Here is a 13,679-nt window from a genome sequence, read left to right on the forward strand (position 1 = left end):
TGGGGCACTTAAAGATTCAACTAAAGTTGGCCTAGCCAAGGTCAACAGTGAATTTAAGGTAATAATATTTTTTCCAGATTCACATTTTTTCATCATGGATAATATTATCTGTTTTTTTTGTTTTTTTTTTGCAAGGATTTGGATATTGCGATTGTTAAAGCTACAAATCACGTTGAAAGTCCTCCAAAGGAAAGGCATGTTGCAAGTGAGTTTGTACCATCTTTTCTATTGTAAAGACATACATACATACACATCTGAATAGTTCTGATTTGTATATTCTCACATTTTAATTTTTTCTCTCTCTCTTACTTTTTGTGGTTATACGATGGTGTATTTGTTAATTCAGATATATAGGACATATTTATTTGCAATTATTTCAATGTGGCCGAAAATATTAATCATAATCTTTATGGATGTTCATTGCCTTAGTGATATTTGCTGCAACATCGGTTACACGTCCACGAGCAGATGTTGCCTACTGCATTCATGCACTTTCTAGACGGTTGGCAAAGACAAGAAACTGGATTGTAAGTCATCTCGATCGACTAATTGATTGTTCATTTGTATGGTAAAGAGTATATGGGTTGATTATTATTATTTGGTGAAAGAATAGAATATTCAATCTTATTCTTGATTAAATATTTCAGGTTGCACTAAAGTCTTTGATAGTTATTCACAGAGTTTTGAGAGAAGGCGATCCTACATTTAAAGAAGAGTTGCTCCACTTCTCTCATAGAGGACATATTTTTCAAATATCAAACTTTAAGGATGAATCCAGTCCACTTGGTACGTAAGCTTAGCGACATAACTTTTTTTTTTTTTCATGTAGCATATCTTACACATTGTTGATTATGACAGCTTGGGATTGCTCTGCTTGGGTACGGACTTATGGACTCTTTCTAGAGGAAAGACTCGAGTGTTTTAGGAATTTGAAATATGATATCGATGGAGAGAGATTGACTAAAACTACACCTGGAATTAACAAGGTAGGTAGGTATCTTTTTCTTCATCATTCGTTTGTTTCCAGAGGAAAAATAATTGTAGATTTGAGTTTTAATCAGGTGCATAGCAGAACAAGGCTTTTAAATGGTGAAGAATTATTAAATCAGCTCCCTGCATTACAACAACTTCTGTATCGTTTGATTGGTTGCCAGGTGAATTTTCTCACTGCATCTGAAATTTTCCTATCCAACATATATATATATATATATATATATATATATATTGTTTCTTATGTTTTGTGGGTTTTATTTTCTTACAGCCTGAAGGAGGAGCTTGCTACAACTTTCTTATTCAATATGCCTTAGCACTGGTATTACACATACTATCTTATTCACAAAGTTTCCACATGTTTTAGGGATATAATAATATTCTTAACTAAACAAACATATTTGCCATACTCATTTAGAGACTAAAATCTTGTAAACAAAAATATTATCTAACCAAAATATAAAGAAAAGCCAAGACTATTGTTTTTTCGCTCATTTTTGTCTCTCCGTCCCTAAGGGAGAATTTTAATTTCTTTACACATGTGACTGCAGCTCTCTTTGAACAACCAATCATATTTTGATGTATATAGAAATTGTCTTGGTGAGCAGCATGAATTTCACAATGTGTAGAGGAAATAGTCGATGGGAAATGTTTAGAGTTGAGCTAAATTAACACATTTTATAAAATGATGATTAATTAATCCATAAAGTTGATTTCAAGATAACAACCCCAATTAAACTTGGTGCAGGTTTTGAAGGAGAGCTTCAAGATCTATTGTGCAATCAATGATGGGATTATAAACCTTGTTGATTTTGTAACCATCTTTTTTGCCTCTTTAAAGTTGTACCAGTACTTAAGTTATATAATATATTGGAACAGTAATTATTTGGTGGATTTAATGCATGCAGTTCTTTGAAATGTCCAAGCATGATGCTATGAAAGCTCTCAACATATATAAAAGAGCTGGGAAACAGGTGTATAATTTCATTTCTTTGATCGATGATCTCTTATAAAATTATATATATGAATGAATGTATGTGATGGCTAATCTAAAGTTACTTTCCTTCCTTCCTTAATGTAGGCTGAAAGTCTAGCTCATTTTTATGACTTCTGCAGAGGGTTGGACCTTGCTCGGACATTTCAGTTTCCTGTTTTGAAACAGGTCTGTCTCTTCATCATTTTGTTTTAGACAATTATATATCTTTTATGAAAATTGTAATTTTACAGCCCCCTGCATCCTTCCTAGCAACGATGGAGGAATACATAAAAGAAGCACCTCAGACAGGTTCTATGTCAAGTAGGAGGCTGGTGAGAATTTCCTTTTCAATAACAATCATAATTACCTAGTGTATGACTTCACAATTTTTTCTCTATTATCTTTGAACAATGTTATTCTAACCATAATTACCTAGTGTAAATATGAATAAATGGATATATGAGAGATGTTGTCATTGTTATTTGATAGGAGTATAGAGAAACAAAGAAAGAAGCTGAAAAGCCTGTAGAACCAATCCTTGAAGAAATCGAAGAGCGAGTTGAGAATGATAAAGAAGAAGAAAAGGTTGAAGTGCAAGAGGAACCTGAGCCTGAAATTCAAGTAGAAGAAACTCCACCAACAGAAGAGCCTGTTGATTTATTGGTTAGCTCACTCATTTTACATTACGTCAAAATATATGTCTTCTCTCATATATATATAAAAGCAAAAAATTTCATGTAGGGTTTGAATCAAGTAGTGGATCCAAAAATTGTAGAATTAGAGGAAAGCAATGCGTTGGCTCTTGCAATTATTCAACCTGGTAACTCTCTCTTAATTCCATCAGCTGAATTTTTCCCCGAATATTATTTGATGTATTAAATATGTTTTACAGGCAAAGAAAATCCATCAGCAAGTTTTCAGTTGAGTGAAATTGGAAGCACGTCTGGATGGGAACTGGCTCTTGTTACTGCATCGAGCAGCAACACCAGTCAAGTCGCACCAGATAAAAAATTGGTCTGTAATATCTGCATGCATCATGATTAGAAGACCATGAAGTATAGTATTTTGTTTTCCAATTTCTTAAAGTTATGGTCTTGTGTGAATCAGGCTGGGGGATTCGACAAGTTATTACTTGACAGCTTGTATGAGGATGATGCAACTAGGAGGCAAATACAACTGCAAAATGCTGGCTATAGTGCAGGGTACGGTTACGAAATCCCTGGCCAGAATCCATTCAATCAACACGACCCTTTTGCCATGTCAAACAACATAGCACCTCCAACAAATGTACAAATGGCAATAATGTCTCAGCAGCAGCAGCAGCAACAACAACAACAACAATTACTACTCATGCAACAACAACAATACCACCAATTCCCACAACAAAATACGATGATGGTATCACATAGTCAGTATCAAGCTCAACAAATTCCATACATGGCCTCCGCAAACCCTTTTGGAGATCCCTTCTCCTATCAAAGCACCTCAATTCCACCAAAGGGAAACCACTCACTTCTTTAGACTTCTTTCAACCACATAACCTTGAATTATTTCATTATTTTTCTATAAGAGAAGTTCATATTATCATTTTAAATTTTGTTTTAAGGGAAAGGGGTATGAAAGCCTTTCATTTGCTTCTCTTCGATGGAAGTTTGATTTTCCCAGAATGTATCCTAATTTTTGGCCTAATTCTTCTTCTGATGATCGATTCAACCTCTGATCAAAAAGATATACCTTGGTTATATTTCATCTCTTCAACAAGTTTAGTAATGATCTCATACACCCCTTAACTTTGCCATTTGGAGCTCATATGTCTCTCGCTATGAAAATGATCCATCTATGCCCTTACGGTTATACAAACGGCTGACATGTACCCCTACCGTCAATAAATGAGCTCGCATATACCCTTAATTTAACAAAAGTGAAAAAAATAGTTTCAAATTTATATTTTTTACTTTAATATTTTTTTTAAAAAAATTTATATAGGTGTATATATGAACTTCTAGAAAAGTTCACGGTTAATCATTTTTATACATAAATTATTTTTGACGTCTTTGAATATCATAATTTGGATTTCTTATTCTTATTTTATTATTTTATTTCGTTCCTTAATTAGTGTAAAGAGAGAATTTTAAAACTAATGTATTGTAATTTAAAATTATTTTTTTGATTATATTGTTATTTAGTTTTGTATTTTAAAAAAAATGGGTTATCTATGAAAATTTTTACAATAAAATTAGTGACACATAAATAAATTTGACCATCAAAATAATATTTTTGCATTAGTCATTGAAAAAAAAAGTAAAAAAAATTACATGTGAGGGGGATTAAATATACCCTTCTTTGTATGATTATTTTATATTAATCCATATATTTAAAAATATGAGTTATTTCATGAATATAAACATTCAAAATAAATAAACACAAATAAGTAGATAATATATGCGTGTATATATACACACACGTGTTTTTATTATTTATACAAAGATACACATTTCTTCATATTGATTTCTATTTAAAATATCTATTAACTAAGTTAAATTTTTTAATAATGTAGATTAATGTGAAGAAATTAGTAATAAAGAGGGAAAATTTGTCAAATCATAATTAATTTATATTTATTTTATATAAGTTTACAGAATGGTTACAAAAAAAAACAAAACAAGAAAGATATGCATTATATCATAAACCACCAAAGGGCCGGGTGAGTACCATGGGGCTAAGCCTGAGGGAGATCTCCCTTAAGCTAATATCTCAATTTAATTTGGTATATATTCCCTCTATTTTGAAGTCAAGCCTTATAGTGAAAATAATCACACTAGGGATCCAAGTATTTGTTACTTGAGATAAAAATTCAAATGCAAAAATTAATAGTTAACTCAACACTTTTTTTGGAAATTTTCTGTGCTATATCAAAAAATAGAATAAACGATACTCAACTGAACAAGAAAAAATTAACTAGGAAAAGAAACCATCTATAGTGAGCTTCATATTCGAGACGTCATCTGCAGAAGAGGAAGAAGGTAGAAGCAGAAAGATTTAGATAAGAATAGAAAAGAACTTGAGAGGAACGACGAGAGAATTGAAAATTATCATAATTCAGTTAGCCCCCTCTCTCCCCTGTGATGTATTAATGTAACCATCTATCCATATGACACAATCTCTTCCCTTTGACTTTATTTAAATGTATTGAATTTCAATCCTTTAATCTTTTAGTTTCACTGTTAATGGCTTATACTCTTTTCCTAGTTCAAATCTTGACGACGACATTTTATAAGCTAGGATTGAGATCATAACATACCCTCCGTCTTCAAATTATCCTTGTCCTTAAGGATCATGACTAAAACTAGGAAAGGTGGTAAGGTTGGTAGTCCTCCCATGTAGCATCTTCAAGAGGAAGATTTAACCATTGAACCAACTCCTTTACAGCGGCAACATTTTTCTTCTTAACAATTTGCCTTTGCAGAATGACAACTTGCACTACAAGAAAAAATATTAAGGACCAACATTTAAGGACGAGTCTATATTGTTGTCTCCAAAAGTATATCTATTGGGACGAGATTATATTTCGATCCTTATTGATTACTAGTTTCCGAATACATGCGTTGCATGTGTATCCCATGCAATATTTATAAATTTGTTAGGATGATTAAAATTCAATGAAAACATGTCTATAATTAGTACTAAAATGAAACAATCACAAATAAATGTTGTGATAATAATTTTTTTTTAATAAAGAAGCAAATCAAAGAATACTAATATAATGAACATAGAAGAAAAAATAAAACATACACATCTTTCTTAAGACTTTAATCATAATGTTATATAAATGGAAAAAGAAATACAAAATCGGTGCATAATTTTTCATGTTTTTGTCGACGTCTCTCATATCCTTTTAAATTTCAAAAATTTCTTCATGAAGTCATACTAAAGCATGAATCAAATAGAAAAATCACTTTATTTTTGTAAAGTGTTATATAAGTAGATATATCATATACTTTAGATGTTGATGACTTCAGTACTTTAACTATACAATAAAATTTATAATTTCGAATATGAGTTTCATGAAACAAAAAATGATGAATTATATGGATAAAAGAGGAATATCAAAAGTCATTTTAAAGTTTTAAATTAAAGATTTGAAGGTTTCAAAGGGCCAAAAGAGATAAAAGAGAAGAAATTTAAGAATATTAAATATATACAATGAACCTCCTTTAAATCTGGAAGAGTAAAAATTATCCTTTGGACACATGAACTCTCCATTTATTCAATGTAGTAATTGATTATCAGTAATATTAAAACGTGTAATTAACTAAATATTTATTAAATTTGAATTTAGTGTAGGGGTAAATGGTAACTTTCAACTTTTTTTGTTCCCACTTTTAGCAATATATGATATCATATCATATAATATATAGAGAAAGACATAATGTGACACCTGAAGTTGTCCCGAATTTTCAAAAAGACACTTAAACTATGCAAACGTCCTATTACCCCCCTAAACAATCCTGAACTGATATTATTACATCATTTTTTGTCCACCTGGCATGGAGAGTATATGCACTCTCTTAAAGAGCGTGAACAAACTAAAAAACGAATATAATTTTATTTTTACAAGTATTTTGCTATAAAATATATTTTCTTATTTTTCTTATTATTTTAACTTTTTCTCCTTATTAATTTTCTCTTTTTCTTTCTTCATTCTTCTTCAAAAATTCATTGTCATGTTCATTGTAACTTCTCGCTTTTAATGTCAGTTTTTTTTATCACAACTCCACCTCCCTTTTTAACTACTATTATTTTAACTCTCTTCAACTTTAAAATTATATCTAAATATTTTATTACATTTCGAACAATTTGATAACCCACTAGATTTCAAGATGATAGTAGGTATTATTTATCTTTTAAAATCAAAATTTCACTTTATTTTTTTCAATTTTCAGAGAATTCTGATTCTTTCAAAATTATTATTTCTAGTTTTGATGTTATTTGAAATGAGATAAACTAATTGATGATACCTTCAAAATTTTGATCTTTTTCTAGAAAAATAATTAGTTTTGTGATTAATAACACAAATACTAGAAAATAGTGTAATTCTAAAAAAAGGAATTTGACCAAAGAAGAAGAAAAATGGAGGGGCTCAACTTGACGTAGGGGTGGGGTGAGGTGAGGGTGGGAGGTGAAGAAGAAGAAGAAGAAAAGAAAAATGAAGGGAGGGGTAACTTGAAGGTAGGTATAAAAGATGAAGAATTTAAAGTGAAATTAAAATTAAAGCAATAAAATTAAAATAAGTCAAAAAGTAAGAGAGAGAAATAAAGAAAAGTTGAAATTTTAAAAAATATATATTTCAAATTCAATTAACACGTGCCACACAATGATTGGTGTGTGATAACCACTTGCTATTTAAAATATGGTATTGGTCGAAAAATGATGTAATAATATATTTTCAGAATTGTTTAGGGTGGGAGGGGGGGTATAAGACGCCCACATAGTTAAGGTGTCTTTTTGAAAATTCAGGACAACTTCAGGTGTCACTTTATATATTTTTCTCTAATATATATAATGATATATGATATGATGTTATTGTGAAGCCATAAAATCCGGCCCATAAAAAATGTTACTAACTAGTGCTAAAATGTAATTGAAGGCATATTTGAGGCTTGAGCGGGAAAGTTTTTTCGCCAACGAAAAATTTTCTTTTATCAAAATTTTATGAGCTAAAAGATTAATTCTAAAAGTTAAAAGAAAAATATAACACTTCAAAAATCCAAGACGTGTTCTAGAGTCTAACATAAGTGTCATAAGGTCTAGACACTGTTTTAAGGTCTATTTTAATAAATATAGGTCATTTAGAAAGTCTACAAACCAAAACGTCCATGACGTTCGAAAACTAGTTCAAGGAGGTACTAGCATGCCTTAGCCTATTTGACAAGATTTTAGGATTCGGAAATAGATGAAAGTCGGTGGGAGGGTGTCTAACATGGGTTTAAGTTGATTCATAGTCGAAACGTATGGGTACGACTCCCCAAGGACCAACCAAGGACCCTTGAGGAGGACCCTTGCAAGTGGAGTCAAACGCTGCCTGGGTAGTGTGCAACCATGAGAGGGCATTGACGAGGCGTGTGTGGATCGACGGGCATCGAGGCTATCCATCGACTCACACATGGACCGTCGACGGGGTCACTTCTATGAGGGTCCAATTTTGCTGCACGTTTTTAACTAAGTCTTAACTAATTAATTAAGGGGTTTTGTGGTTAGTTAGGGATTAAGGAAAGTCTAATTAACTTAATTAACCCCCCATATAAAGACACCAACCCCATCACACTAATTACAAATCACAAAACAAAACTCTCTTCCTTCTCTCCTCTTTCTCTCTCTATTGGAAGACACCATTGAAGACCAAGCTAGGGGAGGGTTTTGGAGGCTGTAAAGGGACGATTTCACCATTAATTCTTCATCAAACATTAAGGTTTGAGATCTACTTCACCTTTGAGACCTCTTTCCTAAAAGGGTTTCTTCAAAATATTTCCGAAAATTAAGTTTTCATGTGGGTCTTTCTAAATTTCAAAATTATGGTATGAATTGATTTGTTTATTATTTATTTAGGATATTATGAATATATTAACATGTATTCTAAAATAATTATGATGTATATTGATGGTTTGGTCTAGTTTGTAGAAGATGACCCTTGATCCTTAACCCTAACTTTGATCTTGATATGAATTAGGTTGTATTTGGTTCAATTAAATTGGTTATTGGTTGAATTACTACTAGATGATGATGTTACACTAATCATGAACAAAATTAGGGTGATTGGTAGTCTTTCATGCTAGTTCTTGAGACGATGATCTAGGTTAGGAAGTATGTTGTGAATTGACCTAAGTATCTTGTCTTAAGCTATGGTCTACTATTGAATTGTGATGTAGTGGTTATTCTAGCCTTGTTTATGATAATGTACACTCAAATTGGATTGAATTGAGGGTTTATGGTAAGACCTTGATGATGAACTATGAAGGAGACTTGGTAAGTCTTTTGATCTCTATCCTTTACTTCAAATTGTGGTTAATTGTGATTAAGTCATGATGTTGTATTGGAGTATTCCTTGTATTAGGATTGATAGGGTGGTATGATTTTCAATTGAAGTGGCTTGATTATGATTGTGAGGTGTTGGCTTAAGATGTAAATGTTATAAGGAGGGTGAATGATTTACCAATGTGCCTTATCATGATATGAAGATGTTAATGTGCTAACCTCACCTATATGAATTGTAATGAAAGAATTTATACTCATGCAATTATTATTGAGCTATTGATAATGATGATTATACAAGGGGTAGAACCTATGACCTAAACTAAGCTATGATTGATAATAAAGGCTTAAAAACATTTCAAAAAGGGACTGTAGCTTAGCACCGAGTGAAGTAGAGTGCGGAGTTTCCCTTCCTACATAGGGAAGACAGGATAACTAATGTACTCTTGAGATTGGAGACTACAATGCATGTAGCATAAAGAGGGTCCCAACTATATCTCCTAGTTCTTGAACTATGTTGGCCCCATAGGGATACTAGCTAGTGGATCCACGTTGTTGCCATGTTTCATGTCTTGGTACTACCTTGGCAAGTAGTCCACCCTCCTTCGGTTTAGGGTTTTATGAAATCGGATTCCACATTATCTCATGTGGTCTATGTCGGTTTGAGAAAGATGTTCCTAAAAGGTAAAATAAACTAAAGGATCGAACTCTAACTATGATAACCTAAGGGGTCTAGCTTAGTATAGGTAGGGGTATGAGACTATACCTAAGCATTGCACTAGTTAGCCTTTGAGAGGAGTCTTAGGAGCATGTTCTTATGTATGATTATGATTATAATGCTATATCACATGTAAATGACGAGTTACACATTGTTGATACTATATGTTGATTAGTTCACTTATGAATATGTGTTGGTTTATGTAGTTAAAGTAAGATGATATGCACACCTAAATTCCATGTTATGTGAAGTAGGATGTTAGTCATGATTCTTGTTGGGTTACTTGATTGAGTAAAGTTATGGGGCTTTACTTGGTCATTGCACTTGTTGACTTGATAGGGGTTCATGGGTAATTTACTTGTTTTGGTTATGTTGAAATGTACTCTTATTCATGCTTATTGTTAATATAATTTGGTGATAGAGTTACTTGAATATGTATCTAATTATATGCTATGCATGTTGACTTGACTAGACTTGATGATGTTGGTTTTGTAATGTACATGCTTATGACTTAATGAACATGTCCTATTGATTGGTATGGTCTTTTTGAATATGCATAAGTGTTTTTTTTTAAAATAAATTGCATATCTTTATGAAATATCGCTTTTCATAGCATGCTTTCATAGTATGTATGCATATGGTCTCATACTTAGTACAAGTGGTGTACTGATCCCATTTCTTCCTTTTTCCCAACATTTTAGGTTCCGATCGTTGAAGTGATTTTGAAGACGACTTGAAGAAGACTTGAATCTCTTGATCATCCAAGTAGGGTAGGTCTTCAATTTCCGAGGGTGATGCCACTATCTAGCTTATGGAGTTACTTTTTAGTTAAAGACTTTTATGGTTCTTTCTTTCCATTTAGTATGAAACATTGTATAACCCATGTGAGACATTTTTACTTTCATGTATGGGCTATACCGAAGTTCCTACACTCTTATTAGATGGTTATAACATGAGACGACTATTATAACTATTATGACTATGTTATATTTTATATACTATGTGCAATAAAAGTAGAAGACTAAGTAATCTTTCTATACAAAGGGTCTATGTGTACTCGATATATATATGTTATGGGTATATAGAGGTCTATGTAAACCTCTAGGTAGAAGTAATGAAAAGTTTTAAATTTTCCGCTAAATTTGACCTATGAATGTAATTATGTAAACTAAGACGCTAGTATTAGTTGTTTACGTATAGGGGGTAAACCCGGATGTGACAAAAAAAAACTATCAGCTACTAATTTCTCAAAATAGAATCTTGTCCTAAAAGTTGCCCTAATCTCTTCAAATCACCACTACGATGATCTGCCCCTTGAATGGATAGATATGCTTCTTCTTTGTGTTGTTATTGTGTGCCCTAATATAAACGACATTCTTCCATTAAATTGATAAATTTTCTTCCTTGTGTTGTTGCTCCTCGTTCTGGTCGAAATGGAATCCATCAAAGCTTTGTTCGAGACAAAATTTCAGGTGTGTTCATTCTTCTGATTGAGTTGTTGTTGCTCTGTTTAAAATAGAATCCAACACAATTTTGCTTGAGACAATATTTCAGGTGGGTTCATCTTCCCATCAAGTTGTTGTGTTTCTTCCATAAGGGACCTTTTTTTCTTGTGTATTCAAGTTATTTCTCCTTCTTCATATTTTTAACACCAATTAAATTAATGATTTCATCAGCAAAAATTATTGGGTTTTGAGATTTTTCTAGCCATAAACAAGATACAAACATATACATGCATATGACTTGTGATTCAATGAATCATCTTCTTGGTTACAAGTAACAATTAGACATTCCAAGAATAAAAACATATATGGGAAAGACTGATTTTGTTCTTTTGAAATTATAGGTCGAAGTAGGACTATGAAGAACCTATCGTTTAAATATGAAATGACTCTATGTTTTACTGTTTATAAGTCTTACATATTCACAATAATGAGATATTAACCTATTCCTCTTGTTTAAGTATTCAATGATATTTCTTTAATTATAAATACAAATTTTGAAGGGCTTTTTCGGATTGATTAGTTTAAATTACTACCTTGGATATTATCAAGTCTAATTACAGACTTAGAGATTCAATTAATTTTGAAAAGAGACCAAAAAAAAGAATAGCAAGTGATCATCCGTTACATTGAAATCCGCGTGTAATTCCAATGAAAATCATAAGACAATGTCAAATAAGCTACTATTAGATGGCCATTTATCCATGAAGTACGCAACTTTAATTTGTTTTCTTCCTATAATAGTACATAATGTCAACGTATTCGGTCTTCAAAATATGAATAGTATTTCTTAGGTTGAGGTTGTCAGTTCCTTGATTGTTGAATGCTGATCATGTCAAAGAAATCATTAAAGAATTAGGTTTAAGATGCACATTTTTAAAGTCATTAGCAATGCACTATTCAGTACCATAGGTAGCCATTTCAGCTTCTACCCTATTATTGCTAGCGCATTGAGTCGAAATTGAGAAAGTTATAATGAGATCCATATTTGCACTTTGATAACATCTCCAATGTCATCTATTTTATTTATTAGTATTGAAACTACCATCTGTTCATGTCTTAACCATGCATGTTGGAGGCTTAATTCTATAAGCTTCCCTCCAATTTAACACAAACTTTAGCTTTTCTTGATTAAACAATAACACTGTATTTCCATTCAATCATAGGAACTAGATATGCAAGAGATCATGTGTAACCACATTTGAAGAGGAATCTAATTTCTGCCTTGTCTATGAGTATAAGAACATATATTTCCAAAGTTGAATCTCTTTTGTTGGCCTTCTTGATCAAGGGTAATACTTAACTTTAAGAAAGTCTGAAAAAATAGTAGAATGTATTTGTAGACATTGAAATTTTGTAGAACTCTAGAAGATGCGTTCAATTCGAGTTAGGACTCTACAAAATGTGTTCAATTCAGATTAGGATTCTTGGATGCTACTCAACCCTAAACCCTAGTTTATGCCTATATAAAGGGTACTAAATTCCCTTAAAAGGCATCTCGAAAAATCCATAAAGAGATCAAGATCCGAATACTCCACAAATTGATGGATTATTCATATGGAGAGGTCAAATCTAAATCATCCTAGTTCAAGAAATAGGCCACTAACGGCCCTCGAATCATGGATAAATCATCTTAGAGAGTAGAATCAAGGGACGAACAGATTTGTACTCACAATCTTGATGAATAAAATCACGTTTCTTCATATTTTATTTGTATGGTTTATTTATTTTCCATATTTTTAAAATTTGTTGCAAACAGTATTCTAACCATAAGTATGCAGAGTTATATGTAAAATAGTGGTAATTAACTCTACTTTTTTGTTATAAAAATTAGTAGCAACAACTGGAATAAGAGAAACTGAATCGAGAAAAGCTTATGCAACTGGATGAAACTTTTCAAAATGGACAAAGATACAAACTTTAGCTTGGTTATTCCTCCAACAACTTAAAATATTATTGAAGATAAAAAATATATCTAGGGGGTCTTTTTTTCATTTGGTCTTATAGAAGAGAAGAATTTGTGTGGATCTGATTGTAACTAGTTGTGTGGATCTTAGTATTTTTTTATCCTTTATTTTTTAATCTAACATTTATATACTCTTAAAGGTTATGACTAGTAAGGACTGGATACAACTTGATGATAATCGATTAGATGAAACCACTTACTCGGCGTGGAAAAGTTTTTGGATTATTCTTTTCAAAAGTAGGAGAAGAATATTAAATACGATGTCCATGTGTCAAATGTTACAACACAACTTTAGAAACTTGTAAATAATTCAGAATCATACGGAGAATGCTTAGGTGAGCAATTGTTAATATCAGAAACCGAATTTGAAGATACAACAAAAGATAAAGATGTTGGTGAAGTAGAAGAATGTGAGAGTGAAGATTAAGTAGAAGAGTTGTTGAGAGATTTATATCCTAATCTTGAAGGAGGAACTACACAAGCTGATTGTGATGATTT

General features: G+C 31.8%; 1 protein-coding gene across 2 annotated transcripts in view; it reads left to right on the forward strand.

The window, feature by feature from the left end:
* The window catches only part of LOC107010434 (putative clathrin assembly protein At5g57200), a 3,875-nt gene extending 165 nt beyond the window's left edge, over positions 1-3,710 (forward strand). The window contains exons 1-15 of one of the 2 annotated variants that reach the window (XM_027914415.1): positions 1-58; positions 136-205; positions 430-527; positions 648-786; positions 859-986; positions 1,062-1,154; positions 1,262-1,312; positions 1,739-1,804; positions 1,899-1,964; positions 2,107-2,152; positions 2,237-2,298; positions 2,456-2,629; positions 2,708-2,786; positions 2,859-2,980; positions 3,074-3,710. The exon at positions 1-58 is cut by the window's left edge and continues 165 nt beyond it. In XM_027914415.1, coding sequence (XP_027770216.1) covers positions 1-58; positions 136-205; positions 430-527; positions 648-786; positions 859-986; positions 1,062-1,154; positions 1,262-1,312; positions 1,739-1,804; positions 1,899-1,964; positions 2,107-2,152; positions 2,237-2,298; positions 2,456-2,629; positions 2,708-2,786; positions 2,859-2,980; positions 3,074-3,487 — 1,666 coding nt within the window. In that variant the 3' untranslated portion in view covers positions 3,488-3,710. Of the gene's footprint in view, positions 59-135; positions 206-429; positions 528-647; positions 787-858; positions 987-1,061; positions 1,155-1,261; positions 1,313-1,738; positions 1,805-1,898; positions 1,965-2,071; positions 2,153-2,217; positions 2,299-2,455; positions 2,630-2,707; positions 2,787-2,858; positions 2,981-3,073 lie in introns of both variants that reach the window. The other variant, XM_015209718.2, reaches the window with a different exon arrangement.
* Positions 3,711-13,679: the final 9,969 nt, after the last annotated feature.

Source organism: Solanum pennellii, chromosome 2, assembly GCF_001406875.1.
Source record: "Solanum pennellii chromosome 2, SPENNV200".
Classification (NCBI taxonomy): Eukaryota; Viridiplantae; Streptophyta; class Magnoliopsida; order Solanales; family Solanaceae; genus Solanum; species Solanum pennellii.